A 16,928-nucleotide genomic window follows, 5' to 3' on the forward strand; every position below is an offset into this window, starting at 1 on the left:
CGGGGGGTGGAGAAATCAGAAATGCCGTTTGAAGGGCGGGACCCACCTTTCCCTGCTTTCCGCAATTCAAAAAAAAAAAAAAAGAAATATTTCTGCTCTTGAAATTTATTGAGAGGGACGAAAAAAGTGCAGAGGTTGACTGGTAAGACATTTTGACCACCAACTCTCTCTCTTGTTATTCATTTTTTATAATTTTTTTTCTTGAACCCACAAGACCAAACAAAAAGAGTCTATATATCAATTCTACTCTCACTGTGTTGAAACGCAATCTTCTTCTTCTATTCCTAGTCAGTAGTTCTTCTTCTTCAAGACCAAACAAAGAAAATCTTATTTTTTTCGAACCATCCAAGACTGTTTCAGCTGCTACTGTTTCATCTACCCTTGAAGTGGTTCCGGTTCTAGTTTTAGACTTTGGGTTCGAGAGAATGAGTGCTTCAAAGTTCATTAAGTGTGTCACAGTTGGAGACGGAGCTGTTGGGAAGACCTGTATGCTCATTTGTTATACCAGTAACAAGTTCCCAACGGTAAGTTTTTAGTACATAGTTTTCTTTTCCGATGTCTGCACTCTGCTGATGGCTTGTAGATGCAGTGGTTCTTCATGGAGTCTAATTTCATGAGCTGGGTTTCCTCTTGCACCCTTCTGTTTCTTTTTCTATCCATATGGTTTCCCTTTTTTTTCATTCTTAATTTTTCCCTTCAGTTGTAGTTTCTGCTCATAGGTTGTCGACTTTTATGTAATGGTTCTCTAAGAAAAACAATTCTCTGAGCTGGGTTTTCTTCGGTATTCTTTTCGAGTTGCTGGTCTCCCTTGTTCAGTATGCTTTTCTTGTACCAGTTTTGTTTTGATATTTTTCATTGCACTTTTGTGTCTTCTCTTTGGTTTTCAAATTTCTCTTTATATCTTTTAATGCAGTTTTTCCCAAAAAAGAGTTTTTGTTTTTGCAGTTTTTAGAAAATATGTTTTTGAAAAAAAGTTATATATACTCCGTATTTTTATCTTTTTCCTCTTTTACTTGGTTTCTTTCAGTTTTCATGTTTCCCCTCTTCCTGTTTGCGTTTAGGGGTTCTCTTACGTTTGAATGCCACTTCTGGGAACGTAAAATTCTTACTCTCCATCTCTAATTTTGGGCATTGTGAGCAGGACTATATACCCACTGTCTTTGACAACTTCAGTGCTAATGTGGCTGTGGATGGGAGCATTGTCAACTTGGGATTATGGGATACTGCAGGTGTTGCTACTTTGTTTTGCTGGTTTATTCTGCTTCATGTTTGGGTTTTTTCTGTTGCTCAGCAAATCTGGTATTTGGCTAGTCTGTTCATCCATTCTTCTTTGTTATCTGATTACAGGTCAGGAAGATTACAGCCGATTGAGGCCACTAAGCTATAGAGGGGCAGATGTATTTGTCTTGGCTTTCTCCTTACTGAGCAGGGCAAGCTATGAAAATATTCTCAAGAAGGTAGTCATTTCAATCCTTCCTTGTCTTTTTTTTTACTTACATTTTGTACTTACAAGAAGTTGATACTCTTCACCTGAAACCAACATAACTGACTCTGTTTGAACATTATGATTAATTTATTGATTTAAGTTAGTTATAACTTCTGTCTCTCCAAAATCCAAACAAGTTGCTTCTTGCCACCAGGTTGAGATCATGGTTTCTTTTTCTTTTATATATCTCTAGCAACTGAATTTTCTCTTGACTTTTTTTCCTCAGTGGATGCCTGAACTTCGTAGATTTGCTCCAAATGTTCCAATTGTTCTTGTTGGGACAAAGCTAGGTATGTAACAATCTCAGAAATCTGATGTGAAACTTATTTCTGAGAAATATATTTCTAGTAATCGGCATTAAGGCAACTACTTTTTCTCTGTAGATCTTCGTGATGACAAAGGATATCTGGCTGATCATATTGGCTCTGGTGCAATAACATCTGCTCAAGTATGTAATGGTTAATTTCATTCAATTTTGTTATCCTGTCTGATAAATGTAATTTATATGATAAAGAAGAAATTGACCTCCTCTTTGGGGTTGTGGTATTTAGGGAGAAGAGTTGAGGAAACAAATTGGCGCAGCAGCTTATATTGAGTGCAGCTCTAAAACTCAACAAGTAGGTGACTTGAACCCATGTAGGGAATATTTTTTACTTGTTAGCTTTGAACTTCCCCTTTTCTGCTATTTTACTAAAAGGTTTTCTTGATGCTTGGATGTCTTTTTCAATTTGAATGGTTAGAATATCAAAGCTGTTTTTGATACTGCAATCAAGGTTGTCCTTCAACCTCCAAGGAGGAAGGAGATGGCAAGGAAGAAAAGTCATAGAAAGTCAGGTTGCTCAGTCCTGTAAGTGTTTATCCTTGGTACACCTGAATCTTCTAATCAAATAATAAGGTTTCTTTGTATTTGGTAAAATTTATCCTTGGTACACCTGAATCTTCTAATCAAATAATAATATTTCTTTGTATTTGGTGCAAATTGTCATGATTTTGAGTAAAAGAAAGAACCTCTGAAATTGAAAGAAATATATTGTTAAGAAGCCAAAAGGATTTTAGTCGACATATAGAACTATTTCTTTTCTTTCATTAGGATGCAGCACCGAGAATGCACATGTATGAACTGCACAGATGCATATTACTCTGCATTTTTATGTGCCAATAAAAGCATGCAACCTGCTTTCCTGAACATGTCTGCATGAATTTTATATAGATTGGAAGCTGGAAATTCATCACTTGATCATAAAGTTAATATTGTTCTTACTGAACATGATATTGTAATAGGCCATCTGTTCCCCTTAGTAGAAGAGTTAACAATCTACTGGGAATATGCCACACATTAACATTATGCATGTAGGATCTTTGGTCATCAGAGGTCCTAGCATCATAATCATCATATTTAGATAATCCAAGAGCTATGGACCTATGGCCACCTTTGACATGTTTTGTCCTCCACTTTTCTTCTCTGCCATGGTAGTGAGGTTAAGAATATAACTAAATGGTTCCTTCTTTTTTGAATCATCTGCAGGAGCATCATGTGTGGAGGCTGCGTTGCATAAAGGATATTTGGGTGGGGATGGGTGACCCTCTTCAAATGCTATTAATTCACAATTTTGTGAATGTTCATATTTGTGTGGTATCAACACCCTCATATTAGTGTTGGTTATTTAGTTGTTCCTTCCACATCTAATAGGGGAAGGGTAGAGGGAATTTTTTGTTCTTTGCTGCCTTTGTTAGTAAAAATATCTTTTACTTTGTTGTTGTTGTTAAAGTAAGACCTGTTTATTATGCAGTATATCAAATATAAGCAGTTTCAAATCAGCCCCTTTGATGTTTCTTATGCAGTATGATAACTACAATAAGTCCTTTTTTTTTTCTTTTTTTGGTATTACATATTACACATTATATGGGGATTAAGGGGTGGGGACAGAGAGGGTGCATGTGAGATCCACTCATCTTACCACGGAGAGCCTGTTCTGTTACATGGGTTTGACCCCATGCTTCCCATATTCGAAGGGGATGCCAAATGGCAATTTGATCACTGCTTCTGAAACATATGGAAAAGCAAGACATATTGTTATTACATTTACTGAATATCAAAACTATGTCAATTGCAGAAAAACAACTCTTCATGGTGGCCATTCTTCATTCATGTGTTTGTTCTTACATTCTTTTGAATGTTGAATTATGCTAACTAGTTTAGGTTATATTTAGTCCAAGTTTTACATTGTGTTGGTTCATTCTATGATTGTTGAGATGCGAGACCTAAGGCTAAACAAATTCTAATAACAAAATGAAACTCACCATGACATATGGAATAATGGGAGTGGACATGGGTCCAAATGTCCAATGTCTCTTAGGGAACAGGATAAAACTTGGTTGGTTATTATCCATACTTGTTCATTAATACCATCTTGATTCTTGAGTGTGAAAGAGTTTTATTGTAACTATAGATTCCAAACCTGAATTCATTTTGAAATAAACAGGGATGAGAGGAAATTCTCCCTGCAGTTGTGTAGAAAGCTTTTGGGTTAAACATGCCTCATTGAAAGAGGTCGATGGGCCTATTTTAATTTTTACAAGTTCAAGCCTATTTGATATTTATTATGGTGTGAAAGAGTTTTATTGTAACTGTAGATTCCAAACCTGAATTCATTTTGAAATAAACAGGGATGAGAGGAAATTCTCCCTGCAGTTGTGTAGAAAGCTTTTGGGTTAAACATGCCTCATTGAAAGAGGTCGATGTGGAGTAACATATGGACTCATTTTGGGCTCTGTTTGAGCTGTTACCTATGGAAAACTATGTAACCAAGGTCCCTCACCTGTTGTACCAACAGAAATGTCCTTTCGTTGTAGATAATGTTATTTTTATTTTATTTTGTTTTTTTGTGAGGATGAAAGCAAACAATGTAGTAAAGCCTTACTAAGGTTGCGTTTGGAAACGATGCAAATGGAGTGTAAATCCCGGTTCAGGGTAAATTTGCACTCTGGTTCACTTTTGCCTGTGTTTTGCAACATTACATTTATGCATTGACAAATGACAGACCAATGCATATTTACATTGATAATAAGATGTAAAAGTACATCAATAAAAAGAAGTAAATTTGCATTCAAGTGGTCTTTTGATAAAAAAAAGCATATGCTTTATTGGTAAGAAGGTAAATTTGTCAGTGCAAAACTAACCCAACTTTACAATTTATATGAACTGCTTTACACTCTACATATTTTGCATTCACACTTGTTTGCATCGTTTCCAAACGCAGACTAAGGGGTTGTTCAATACTGTGGCTCAATAAAATGTGGAATGTTTCAATCTATTAGGCCCAATCGTGAAGTGGTTGAAAGTTGAAACCACACCACACTCTAAGAAGATGTTTTGCACCCGTGTGGATAGTGTGAATGCTTTTGTCAAACAAAATTTTCTATATAGTACCATGGGAATTTATTGCAAGATTTTACATAAACAATTGCATCTACTGTGACATTGATTGGTCCATGAGATTTAAATGTGGACAATAAATTGTAAGATGTTCTAGTTCAATTCATGCTATAGTGTGGACCGAATCGAGCTGTCTCAAATGAACCACCACTGAACAACCCCTAAGTGGGCGTTTTGGTACTAAAGTCTCAAAATTCGTACTTGAATGTAAGCATTGGAAATTAGGAAGTAAGGTGTTTTATATAATACAATGCATAGTTGTTTATTGTAGTTTTAAATATACAAGTGCCATTAGGCACCACATAAGACAATCAAAGTGGAAACACCACCCTGGTGGGGAAAATGCCAAAACGGATGTTGGGGCGGAGATGGGTTTTGGGATTTTATAACCTGCGTGGTGTGTGTACGAGTAGTGTACAGTATTAAGGTAAACCTGACCCTCCCATTACCCATATACTAAATAATTTATGCATTTCCTACATGTTTCTTCAATCAAATAATTAGTGTACATGAAACTAAATGCATGATCCTGATTTGCCCCACCCTTAAATGCGGCCCTCAAATATGGGAAGGGTAGGGTTTTTTTTTGCATTTTCATGCCATGTTTGAATTCTGAAAATTCAACCCGCTGTGGATTTTGGAGTGGGTACAAGTTGGGAGGTTTGGAGAGACTGGGAGGGTCTACAACTTAGAAAACCCTCCCAAACCTATCCTGTTGCCATTCCTACTTCCAACACCCCATTTGCATGATTCTATGCAAATGGTGATATAAATGTTCAAAGTTGAATATGCCCAACCAAATATGATTTTGATACTGTAAGGTTAAAATGCTTACCTGCTGCTTATGCGAAATCTAAACACCACGGTTTCAAACACTGCACTAAAAGTAACAGTAAGGAGAATGTTTAATCAAACGGAATGACTACTTTACCACAGGGACATTAAGGTTTATAATAAATGCATAAACTTGAGAAAAGAAAGGGGCACTGTAGTCAAATAGGATCTCTTGATGTTTTGTCTGTTTGTTAACACACAATCATATGCCCCACTTGCAAGTTCTATGCGAATTTTCTGAGGCCTTGCCTTTACAGTAAAATATGGTGGTAGAAGTTCTACTTCTTTTCTCTTTTCACTGTCTTATTTGTTGGAGGGTTGTTTTCCACATGCTGAAGTTTTCTGGAGTCATGGTTGGATTTCATGTGCAGTACTTAGACATGGTGTTCTGTGTTATTAATGTCGGTAGCTACTCTGAGATGTTGCTGGCAATGTCTGGGTGAATGCTTACTCTGGAATTTGGGTTGCTGCAAAACAAACGATTCAAAATTGCAGAAACCGTGCACAGTAGAGAACTATTCTGTTAACTAACTGAGCCTTGGAGGCTAAAAAATTCAATCATCCGAAGACAACTTCCTAGCTCATGGTGAACATCTGAAGTAAATTTTGGACCATGCGAATGGATATATGGTTATTTTGAAACTCTCTCAACCTTCTGAGCCATTGGAGGGTCTGGAGGGGCTCTATTGCCCACTTCTACTGTGCATCGATCACCCCATTTTCCACCTCATGAATTCATGATCGCCTTCTGTCCTTGGCAGAGGGCTGATGGGTTCACTTGATTGTGGTGTTTCTCCATTCTCGGTTGTTTGGACCCTACCCATTTGATCAAAGATATCCAAATAGTGTAATTGGTATTTTTCAGATAACCTTGTTTCAGGAGACAGGCTTAAATATGCATCTGTTTCTGCTGAGCTTTGTTAGTGTCCTTGTATTTATCAACAATCAATGATCTGGAATCAGAAGATTAGACAATGTTTCTTGATTTGGACAGGTTTGTTGTAAAGCCATTATGACCTTAATAATGAAGATGATCATTGTAAGCAAAAAGCAGAATTTACACAGGTTTCCCTCAACATTTTTTCCATCAAACAAAAAACAGCCCAAGGACTAGAGGCCAGGTGGTGAAGGACAAAATGACTACAGACATTGCAGCAAGGTCTATCCCATATCAGGCCTCTCGATTGTAGATCATTCTGTTTCTGTTTTGGTGCAGTGAAGCAGAGAAGCATTAATACTCAGTTATCTTTTGCAGCTCAATGGGGAGTAGCAGGTGGTGGTGTTCTGTTCACTGAGAAGCACTCCTGCCGTATGACTGCAAGATCAGCTGATAAACATTTATTAACAGAGCTGATACGAGCACAGTGTTCTTACTAATAAAGTGTAACGGGATGCAGAAAATTTCCAAAACCGATCCCTCAATCTCTCGTTACAGGAGAAGAGGAAACAAAATTCATTGTTCCATCCATGACATAAATGCACAGTGCTGAGTCATTACTCTCATGCTCAAGGGCAGAAGCTAGTTAGGTGTTACAACATTAATTGTCATCTGGGCTATTACACGACTCTGACATTGTTGCTGGAAATTAGTTAATATCTTAAATATGTTGTCGTCCTAACCAATGGTGAAGTCTTTGGGATTGGGTTGTCGCCTGTCCTAAGGAAATGACGAAGCTCTCCATTGCAGAGATTCCTCATTACGCCAAAAATCTAATCCAGAGCTCGGGTGGGCTTCTGCCTTCTGCGTTGATTGACACGCTTTGGAGAAGCTACCTGAGATAATTTCACCAGAAAGTCAATTTTACGACTCATGTAAGCCTATTTTCGGTTTTCTAGATGTTTACCAAACATGGTTTCATGATATTTCGAGCTTCTTAGGCTATGTAATGCCATAATCCGCTTTGTTAAGAAGTGGGATCTGCTCCTCGCACAACGACCACACAGATACATCCCACTGTGCATTGGGAACATCTCCCGTACTTGCGGTGGGATGTGCATGGTGTTATTATTATTTACGGAAGATGTTTGCAGTACATGGTGGGATGTGCCCGTAAGGTCCCTGTGAGGCGCCATGTTTGAGGAGCACTCCTTTGTTAAAGCCCTCTCAAACAGGCACCCGATCAAAAATGAATCGAGCTAGAGCTGTCAATCGGTTGGGTCTATCTGATTGACTTGAATAGTGGTTCTAGTTCTGAGTTTTATGTCTCGATTATAATTGGGTCGGGTTTGTACTTGTTGTTTCAAATTGATTAAGAGCCCAAATCCACTATATCATTTCCTACTAAAAGAATTAGAAACAACTAAGTAGTTAATTATATAGGTTTCATGGTTTTCTAATAATTTTTTTCACACTTGTATTTTATGTCTAAAAGGATAAATTATAAAATAATTTTAGTTGATAAAAACTGGTTTTATGAACAATTTACTATTTCTTCTCATTTTTATTAAGGTTATATTATAAAAAAAATGAAGTTTCAAAGTTGTTATGTTATATAGGTAATTATAAATGTCAAATATAATTGGGTCAGACTCAATTATACCAATTAATAATCTATTTGATTCTAGGTCTGGTATGAGAGAACTGATAGGATCTGATTAAGAACTGGTACCACCCTGTCAACAAACCTGATCCACTGACAACTCTGCATCACCAGCGTATCATCTTATGTATAAAAGAAGGGACCTTCATGTTAAATTCCTAATTTGTAGGAGTTTGATTGCACTAAGGGGGCGTTCCTTTTGGATTTTGAGAGGGGGAAAATTGGTCAATGGGATTTTGGTTCCCATTGACCAAGAATCCCATGTTTTTTTACAGATTTATATGTGGGCCAGGGAAAGTTTATTTTTCTGGGTATCAAGTGATGCCCATATCATTGGTGGGTAAATAATTTTCTCATTTGGGGGAAAGTTGTCAATACTTAAAGGGACAAAAATGCCCCTTTTAATAATGGATTTTTATGGATAAAATGGTCATTGCCTTGTTTATATGGGAAATAAAAGAACATGGGTAAATGCACTTACCCGGGTATGTGTTTCCCACAAAAAACTTACCCATGTACTTGCATTTATCTGGATAAATAACTTACCAAAAAGCAAACGGGTCCTAAGGGCTATTACCCACTATTTAATTCCAGCTAGTAGGGGTGATCATTCCTAGCCCAGCCTGTTAAGACGGGTTAGGGTTGGCTTGGGCCTACATTTCAAGTCCAATGTGTAGGCCCAGCTAGGCTAGGACTTACATAGAGGCCCTTACACCAAGGCCCAGTCCAAATCTAGCCTGCGATCTCATGTTTTCATGCTTGTCAGCCTGAAATTTTACCACAGCATCAAGGAATGGCCCCTAGTTTGGTTGCAATTTTGATATTCGGCATAATTGCAATTGAAGAAAGTTGCATGGTTTTTCCATTGAAAACAATTTCTAATTAATGCATATAAAGAAAAACACTATAGAAACTGTCAATAGATTGAAGCTCCAATGGAGATCAGAAGCTGCTTCTTTTAGCCTGGAAGTTGGAATGCAAGTAAAATTCCCTGCCTCTCTAGGGCTAATATGGTGGCTGGGTTGTTATATATATGCATATAGAAAATCACCTTATTAGTGATTGAGCTGAACAAGAGACGCCCAACCTAGGAGGCATGGACTCAACTGGAGGAGTTTTTATGCACAAATACAACCAAGGTTATGAATCAGAAAATTAAAAGTACTTTCACATGCATTCTTCTAACAAATCTGAAAAACCATATGACCATTCTTGGTGATAAAATATTGCAATGGCTGCTACACATTTTATGTGAAAAATCAAATTAAAATAAAAAAATATGTTGGTTGGTTTTCTCAAACTTCAAGTAACACCCAACATGAGGGATGCTAGGGTTATTAATGACTTCACCACCACCTCTTTCTTTGCGGTGGAGGAGGTGTTAGTATATCTAACATTGTCTGTTTCTCTTTTGGGGTCAATGGAACACCTCTCACTAGGTTCAATGCCATGATATGCACATTTGTTTTCTGTCTATGCTTCTGATATGCCCATATCCCTGCTGCTGCTCCTGCAACTAGAAACTGTAACCAACCCCAACACTTGAATATTAGTACAGTACAGAAAATATATGTCAGTTTGGGTTATGCCTAATTGTCAGTCATGCAACTTACAGGTGATAGCCACAAAGCTGCAGTCTGCAGATCAAAACGTGGGGCATAGAGAACAGTCTCTCCAAAGTCTTTCTCAAGCTTTTTATAGATCTCCTTGTCAGTCTTCCCAGCCCGAATTTCATCACGAATCAACTGCCATATGGGCTCGAGCAACATCAGCATGGGTATAGGTAAAAGCCAATGTTTGTGTCATTGATGGTACACACACACACACAAATAAGAATTGCTTTTCCACCCGCAGATTTGAGTTACATGGATATTTTCTTTTTCCTAGGTAGAAATTGGGAATTCTATAGCTATAGCTGCTTAACATAACAATGGTATGCAATTTGGAAATAAGTGAGTGCAACCATAAGACTGGTCCTCTTATACTAGTAAATTGGTTGAAAAACTCAGCAGGGTTCAAAAAGTCAATTGGTGACAAAAAAACAAGTCTTGTGAATTTGGTCAGACAAGAATTTTCCATCTTACCTACTCTAAGACAAGTTTTTTTTTTTTTTTTTCTTAACTTGACGATTTGAACAAAAGCTGCAGTTTTGGAAAAAAATTATAATTGGGTTCTCACTTGAACCAACGATATTCACTTTCAAATATTGAAAAACCTGAGAGCAGTGTAATTGTAGCGATAAAGAAGCCAGAAAATGAAAACGAATGGCATACCTTCCTGAGCAGAATGGCTACATCTGCTTGTGAGTCCTCAATGGATTGGCTCCCACACTCAGTGCAACGAACATTGTGGCTGATGTTTCTAGCCCGAGCTTCAAACATCTGTGCCTTTTTCATTGCATCCTCTTCACTCTCCATCGTGGAACAGGTTGCCTAAGCTCAAGACGACTGCAAAATGCAAATAGAACATCCAAATTCTAAAAGTAGGAACTAAGTAAAAAAAAAGAATGGCTCATTGCCATGCCCCATCTTCTGTTAAACATTCCATCAAAAGGTTTCTCTGCAAAAACAACTGTGGAACGTCTCCCAAGCCAGAACTTCACTTTTTATATATATGGATGACAGACAGAAAGTTTATAAAAAGAAGAATGCGACCAAACATTAATTTTCCATCAAAATCCATATCTATGACCAAAGAGAAACCAAAAGCGCATTGCCACGCCTCATCTTCTGTTAAACATTTCATCAAAAGGTTTCTCTGCAAAAACAACTGAGGAACGTCTCCCAAGCCAGAACTCCACTTTTTATTACATGGATGACAGCCAGAAACTAGAATTAATGGAACCCAATTCCTTAGGGAGTTCTTGTCAAAAAGAAGAATACGACCAACCATTAATTTTCCATCAAAATCCATATCTATGACCCAAGAGAAACCAAATGACGTAAGCTTGTAACAGTGTAACTGAGATTAGTCAAATGTCAAGTGGGTCTTCCAGTGATTTTATCATAGAGAAGAGCATAAGCGAATATCAAAATGTGATCCAAATCTGTAACTTCTTACTTGGAGAAAGAGAAGAAATTAACCAGTAACTAATTCTATTAGGATAGAATTAAGACAAAGCACATCTCTCCACAAAATAAATCAGAAGCCATATAGCAAATCGAATTAAAACGTTTAAGTCAAAATTTAAAGAAAATGGAAAATTACTCTGAACTCGAATACACAAATCCAAGCTTACCTAACTTGTAAAGGCCAACCCAGAATACGAATGGAGTTTCGAGAAGATCGAAGAAGAGGAAGACGGTTCAGAGTTCAGAGTTCATATTCTTTGAGCTGCGAAACTTGAATTGAGAAGAAGTAAGCCTCCGGGTTTGTTGGTGGTGGGGCCCGGGAACCCATCTGACTTGATTCAATCCAACGGCTGGGAGAGGCCACCTTCCCATCTCACACAAACAGTCAATAACGGTATAAACCTATGGTGCTGATAAATTCTGAAATTTCTGAGCTCTGCAACTGAAAACCCTAAACTTTTGACGTTGCAATCAACAAAGCTCGAATCTTGTAGTATCTATCTACGAAATCAGAAATTCTAGATTTCTCTGTTCGCCATGGATCCTCCTTCTAAGAGTTGGAGCATCTTTAGCCGAACAGAAATCACTCAACGGTATAAGATCCTTGAGCAAATCGGCTCGGGCACTTACTCCGACGTTTACAAAGCCGTTCGACTCTCCGACGGTCTCATCGTCGCTCTGAAAGAGGTCCACGACTACCAGAGCGCTTTCAGAGAGATCGAAGCCCTTCAAATCCTCCAAAACTCCCCAAACATCGTCATGCTCCACGAGTACTTTTGGCGGGAAGATGAGGATGCTGTCCTCGTACTAGAATTTCTAACTACGGATCTCGCGTCGGTTATTAGAGAAACTAAGAGGAATCGGGAGAACGGCATCCCCGTCGGGGAGGTCAAGAGGTGGATGATTCAGATATTGCATGGTGTTGATGCCTGTCACAGGAATTCGATCGTTCATCGAGATCTCAAGCCCGCAAATTTGTTGATTTCTAGTGATGGCGTTCTCAAATTGGCAGACTTTGGACAGGTGATGCTCTAAAATTTACAGTTCTTCCTGTTCCAATTATGCATTTCCTGCTATCAGACTTTAATTTGAAGTAGAAATCCGAACATTGTTGCTTTATGATTATGGAATAGTCAGTCACCTTTGGAATTATTCTAAGAAGGTGAAGCTTTCAATTTGCCATGGCTTTCAGTTTCAGATGAAGACACTTGGATGGAACTGGAACTGTGGAAGTTTGTCAAACTCGTTGTTCCTTAGGAGTTATAACTTCTGCTTGAATTGCCAAAGCTTCCAGGCAATGAGTAGAGCTTTTGATTTACTACTTGGGGACTAGACTAGTAACACCATTGCCATCATTAGACACCAATACAATTGCAAATGTATCCAGTTCAGACAACACAACTCTCAACTGAGTCAACTCAACTAAGCCTTGTCTCAATTATATGGGGTCGGTTACATGAATCCTATTCCTCCCTTCAACTGTTCATTGCATATTCATTGTTAAAGTAGGGGTCCCCAAATTGTTCCTAATTACTTTTATCCATTGCCCTTCTGGTCTGCCCCTAGCTCTTCTAGACCCATTGCCCTTTTGATCTTAAAATACCAAATTCCTATATTTCCTTTACTTGTGCATCAATCAATGAGGAAAAATGTTCACAAACTCCACTGCTCAACTATTGCATCAATCTAGAAGGAAATGATGCCACCAATAATGCTTTGTTATGATGGCTTTGGTAATGAGATAGGTAGAAAATGTTAACAGCATTGCAAGGATTGACATTCTTTAGTGTCTATATTTTTTCTTAATTAGTCCTTTTTTTCTATCCTCCCGACCATGTTTTTTTTAAAGGTGAAGAGAAATGAGGAGAAAGAGCATATTCCACCCAGAGCTTACAACAAGATAGCCATTGGCCAAAGGAAAGCATAACTAAAAAGTAAAATGATCATCCCAGATGATACTAATGCAGAAAGTACTACTACATGGTATTGGTAGCTCATTTTGTTCCAGTATCCTAGTTCTGCCGATTCTATTATAAGGTTCTGCAAGAGTAGTGATTGGACCAATGTCAGGTATTAGAACCCATTCTAGATTTGGAAAGCAAAATGGAATTATAACCTACATTTTGAATGATTATGAGATACAGACGTGAAGAGTGCTCCCAATGCTAGTGCATAAGGTGCTTCTAATGTATATGTTTATGGGCCAATTCATTTTGTGAGTTCCCTTTAATGTAAAGGCCTTTTATCTATTAACATGTGTCCTACAGAATTTAGCCAAAGAGAAATCTATATACATGGATTAGGTTTTTTTGAAACTTGAGAGACATACCCAGATTTTGAGACTTTAAATCTCCTGTAAATGGTTTTTCTGTATATGTATCGCTTTGCCCCATATAGTTGAGACAAGGCTTAGTTGAGTTTGAATATTTCCTTGGAAAAAGTAAAAAACTGAGAGAGATTTATCAGGAAAGCACCATATATGAAAAAAGAAGCAAAGCGGGGGGTAGTTCCCTTCTCTTCATGGTGGTCCATGATGGGTAGAAAGTATGCTACAGAGCTCTTTCATTATTTGTAAGTTATTGGTTCATCATCCTATATGAGCAGTCAACTCTTCACTTTAACTAGTCTTGCTAAAGGCCCATATCTGAAATTGGTGTCATGTTTCTTTTTGTGTTATTACATTATTTTACATGAACGCTGATACATTTCTCTTTGTTCAACAACACCTGCTGCTCTCTTTCCTTATGAAAGGACATATTAGTAAAGTTAAAATTCCTTCTAAAACCGGAAATTTATAGTTTGATTTGTATTGGTTTGCCAGTCAAGGATACTTATGGAGCCTGGATTTGATGCGGGAGACATGAACCCACATGAGCAAAATATTCTGAATCAAAGTTGGATGCTTCAACACTGTGAAGTTGTTCCACAATCAGACAATTCATGCCCAGGAGACTCCCAAAACCAAGAACATAGAACAATGAATAAAGAACCTTCGAGAGAACCAGATGACTTCACGACTAAGGACTCAATGGATGAAACTGATAAGGAGACCAACTTTCCTGATGGAGACACATCTTGTCTTGCTACATGCACAACAAGTGACAGGGAAGATGAACTTTCCAAGAACTCTTATTGTTATGAATTTGAGGGTGGAGAAGACACATCAGGTGGTCTAACATCTTGTGTTGGAACTCGTTGGTTTAGAGCCCCCGAACTACTTTATGGATCCACAGATTATGGGCAAGAGATTGATCTGTGGTCATTAGGATGCATTTTTGCAGAGCTCTTCAATCTAGAGCCTCTTTTCCCTGGAACTTCCGATATTGATCAACTTAGTAGGATAATTAGCGTCTTGGGCAACTTGACTGAGGAAATCTGGCAGGGCTGTTCAAAACTTCCTGATTATGGTAAAATCTTTTTCAGCAATGTTGAAAATCCAAACACTTTGGAGTCATGCCTGCCCAATCGCTCCTTTGAGGAAGTCAGTTTTGTGAAGAGACTTATTTGCTATGACCCAGTAAGCAGAGCTAGTGCAATGGAACTGCTCCGTGACAAGTACTTAAATGAAGAGCCTCTACCAGTTCCTGTGTCTGAGCTGAGGGTTCCTTTGACAAAAACTGGGCCAGAGGAAGGATCTCCTGGAGGGTGGTGCAGCTACAAGGACATGAATTCAGACTCGGATTTTGATGAATTTGGCAGTGTGGATGTTTCAACCACTGGTACAGGTTTCTCTAGTCGGTTCTCTTGACATTCAAGTCAATGTTTTGCATCTATTCAGTCACCCTGGTCTCAAATACATGTATAAAAAACCTATACTTGAAAGGACGATTAGTTGTAATATAAGAGAACCATGATTATAGAAGTGTATTTGGAGTTTGGTACTGAACTACAATAAATCCTTCACGTATATATGAAGGAAGAAGCATAGGACATGGTTAAGAAGCCCATGACTGTAATCTAAGAGAATCATCCAGCCACACATTTGGAATATCTCCTGTACATGTATGTTAAATTTATGGGGAGATGTTTCCAATGTGTGGCTGGATGCCTGTGCTTTCAGAGTGTTAGCATAGTTTTTGCTTTCAAGAGATCCCATCTCCTTTGGCTGTACCTTTGTTATCCCTATCGTTATCTTTGTTGTGATTTGTGAAATTTGGAATGTGTAGCTGAATGCGATGGCTATTTAGTGGGCTGTGGAACCAATGGCAATGCCCCACACCAGCTATAAAATATTTGGGCCCACAAGTGAGAGGTTGAATGATGTGGATCTCATGTATTTTATGACTAGTATGAGGCACTATCATTGGTTCCACAACGTGCTAAACAGCCATTACATTCAGCTAATCTGATCTCTTAAAGATTGCTCATGGTTAACCAAGGTCAAGATATCCGAACATTGGCCTGGATATGGATGGGCTTGGTTAGGGCTACTTTTTCATCTGAGAATACCAAATTGGTCTGTAATCGTTGGCGATCCATCATATTGATGTGGGTCAGGTCATGGACTCATCGGCTTATAAACAGGGTTGGGTGGACAGGACAGGTTTTGAAGAGGAAACAGCAAAGGTCTCGTGTGTATCAGCTGTGAAAAGAACACCTTATATAATTTCGAGTGCTGGTTTGGTCAAACAATTAGTGCCCTTTTAGAAGGGTTTCTGACGTTCCAAAATGGGCCCAACACGGGAATGCAGAAGCAATGTTTGGTGAAAATCTGTGAAAATCTGGAAACCGACCACCACGCTTTGGATGCAAAAAACACAATATGAACTGCTGGTAGCATCTCTGGAACACAGGTGCTCAACCCCCACAAATCAATCAACGCAACTCGCCTCCAACTAGAGGTGCAACTTTTGCGGGTTAAGGGTGAGATTTTGTCAAAATTTGAATGAACCCAACTCGAAGCCTGAGCCTGAAACAGTTTAAACTATTAACTCGGGCCAACCTGAGTTGCACCCCTACCTCCAACACAAGCCATCCCAGATGGTTCTAAGTGCATTCATTTGCAACTTATATGCTCTTTCTAAACAATCTGAAGCTCATACTTGAATGACTTCATTCTGGTTTCTGGCTGTCGCCAGTCGCCACCATGTATACAAGCCCTGCACTTCTCATTATCATTCTCCTGTTTGAGAACCTCTTTCTCAGTGATTCTACATTCCCTCGAGAATTTCAAACATGGTAGCAAAATAGATTCATGGATGCATATAAATATGAAAATATGTTGGATTTAGATTGGCCAAGGCCTAAGCCTAACCCAACCCAACCTTAAGTTCATATTTTTCAACCTTAACTCAAATTTCAAATAAACCCAGCCCAATCCAACTTATTTTTTGGGATGGGTTAAAGACTAATCCAGCCCTAGTTGCACCCACAGAAACAGGAAATTATTGCGAAAAAAAAAGGAAAACTGGAAATGATTCTTTACACACGGAGGAACAAAAATTCTCCCACATATTATCAATATATTTCTGAAAAATGCGTCCTTAAAGCATTTCTAGAAATTTTTTCCATATATCAGACACTATTATATACCTGTTTCCTGCTAACAAAACACGCTCCAA

At 38.3% G+C, this 16,928-nt stretch overlaps 3 protein-coding genes across 3 annotated transcripts; 2 read left to right on the plus strand and 1 right to left on the minus strand.

Moving 5' to 3' along the window:
• Nucleotides 1-183: 183 nt before the first annotated feature.
• LOC104595151 (rac-like GTP-binding protein ARAC7) lies at nucleotides 184-3,304 on the plus strand. Its single transcript, XM_010255752.3, has 8 exons — nucleotides 184-524; nucleotides 1,142-1,229; nucleotides 1,348-1,457; nucleotides 1,713-1,776; nucleotides 1,870-1,934; nucleotides 2,038-2,103; nucleotides 2,227-2,333; nucleotides 3,012-3,304. Exons 1-8 carry the CDS (start codon nucleotides 426-428, stop codon nucleotides 3,040-3,042), a joined length of 630 nt encoding a protein of 209 aa, XP_010254054.1. The 5' UTR covers nucleotides 184-425; the 3' UTR covers nucleotides 3,043-3,304.
• Nucleotides 3,305-9,478: 6,174 nt separating this feature from the next.
• LOC104595152 (cytochrome c-type biogenesis CcmH-like mitochondrial protein) lies at nucleotides 9,479-11,688 on the minus strand. Its single transcript, XM_010255753.2, has 4 exons — nucleotides 11,535-11,688; nucleotides 10,570-10,743; nucleotides 9,910-10,041; nucleotides 9,479-9,819 (listed from the first exon to the last, which is right to left on the minus strand). Exons 2-4 carry the CDS (start codon nucleotides 10,711-10,713, stop codon nucleotides 9,643-9,645), a joined length of 453 nt encoding a protein of 150 aa, XP_010254055.1. The 5' UTR covers nucleotides 10,714-10,743; nucleotides 11,535-11,688; the 3' UTR covers nucleotides 9,479-9,642.
• Nucleotides 11,689-11,764: 76 nt separating this feature from the next.
• LOC104595153 (cyclin-dependent kinase F-1-like) lies at nucleotides 11,765-15,282 on the plus strand. The gene is made up of 2 exons (XM_010255754.3): nucleotides 11,765-12,390; nucleotides 14,189-15,282. Exons 1-2 carry the CDS (start codon nucleotides 11,905-11,907, stop codon nucleotides 15,113-15,115), a joined length of 1,413 nt encoding a protein of 470 aa, XP_010254056.1. The 5' UTR covers nucleotides 11,765-11,904; the 3' UTR covers nucleotides 15,116-15,282.
• Nucleotides 15,283-16,928: the final 1,646 nt, after the last annotated feature.

The sequence above is a fragment of the Nelumbo nucifera genome, chromosome 2 (genome assembly GCF_055504915.1).
Source record: "Nelumbo nucifera cultivar China Antique chromosome 2, China Antique-T2T, whole genome shotgun sequence".
NCBI lineage: Eukaryota > Viridiplantae > Streptophyta > Magnoliopsida > Proteales > Nelumbonaceae > Nelumbo > Nelumbo nucifera.

Coding starts and splice junctions, on each gene's coding strand:
- LOC104595151 (XM_010255752.3), top strand. CDS start 426: ATGAGTGCTTCAAAGTTCATTAAGTGTGTCACAGTTGGAGACGGAGCT. Junction 1,777..1,869: donor TCTTGTTGGGACAAAGCTAG/GTATGTAACAAT, acceptor TTTTCTCTGTAG/ATCTTCGTGATGACAAAGGA. Junction 2,334..3,011: donor AAGTCAGGTTGCTCAGTCCT/GTAAGTGTTTAT, acceptor AATCATCTGCAG/GAGCATCATGTGTGGAGGCT.
- LOC104595152 (XM_010255753.2), bottom strand. CDS start 10,713: ATGGAGAGTGAAGAGGATGCAATGAAAAAGGCACAGATGTTTGAAGCT. Junction 10,042..10,569: donor TAGCCATTCTGCTCAGGAAG/GTATGCCATTCG, acceptor CCCATATGGCAG/TTGATTCGTGATGAAATTCG. Junction 9,820..9,909: donor CAGCTTTGTGGCTATCACCT/GTAAGTTGCATG, acceptor GGTTGGTTACAG/TTTCTAGTTGCAGGAGCAGC.
- LOC104595153 (XM_010255754.3), top strand. CDS start 11,905: ATGGATCCTCCTTCTAAGAGTTGGAGCATCTTTAGCCGAACAGAAATC. Junction 12,391..14,188: donor AATTGGCAGACTTTGGACAG/GTGATGCTCTAA, acceptor TTGGTTTGCCAG/TCAAGGATACTTATGGAGCC.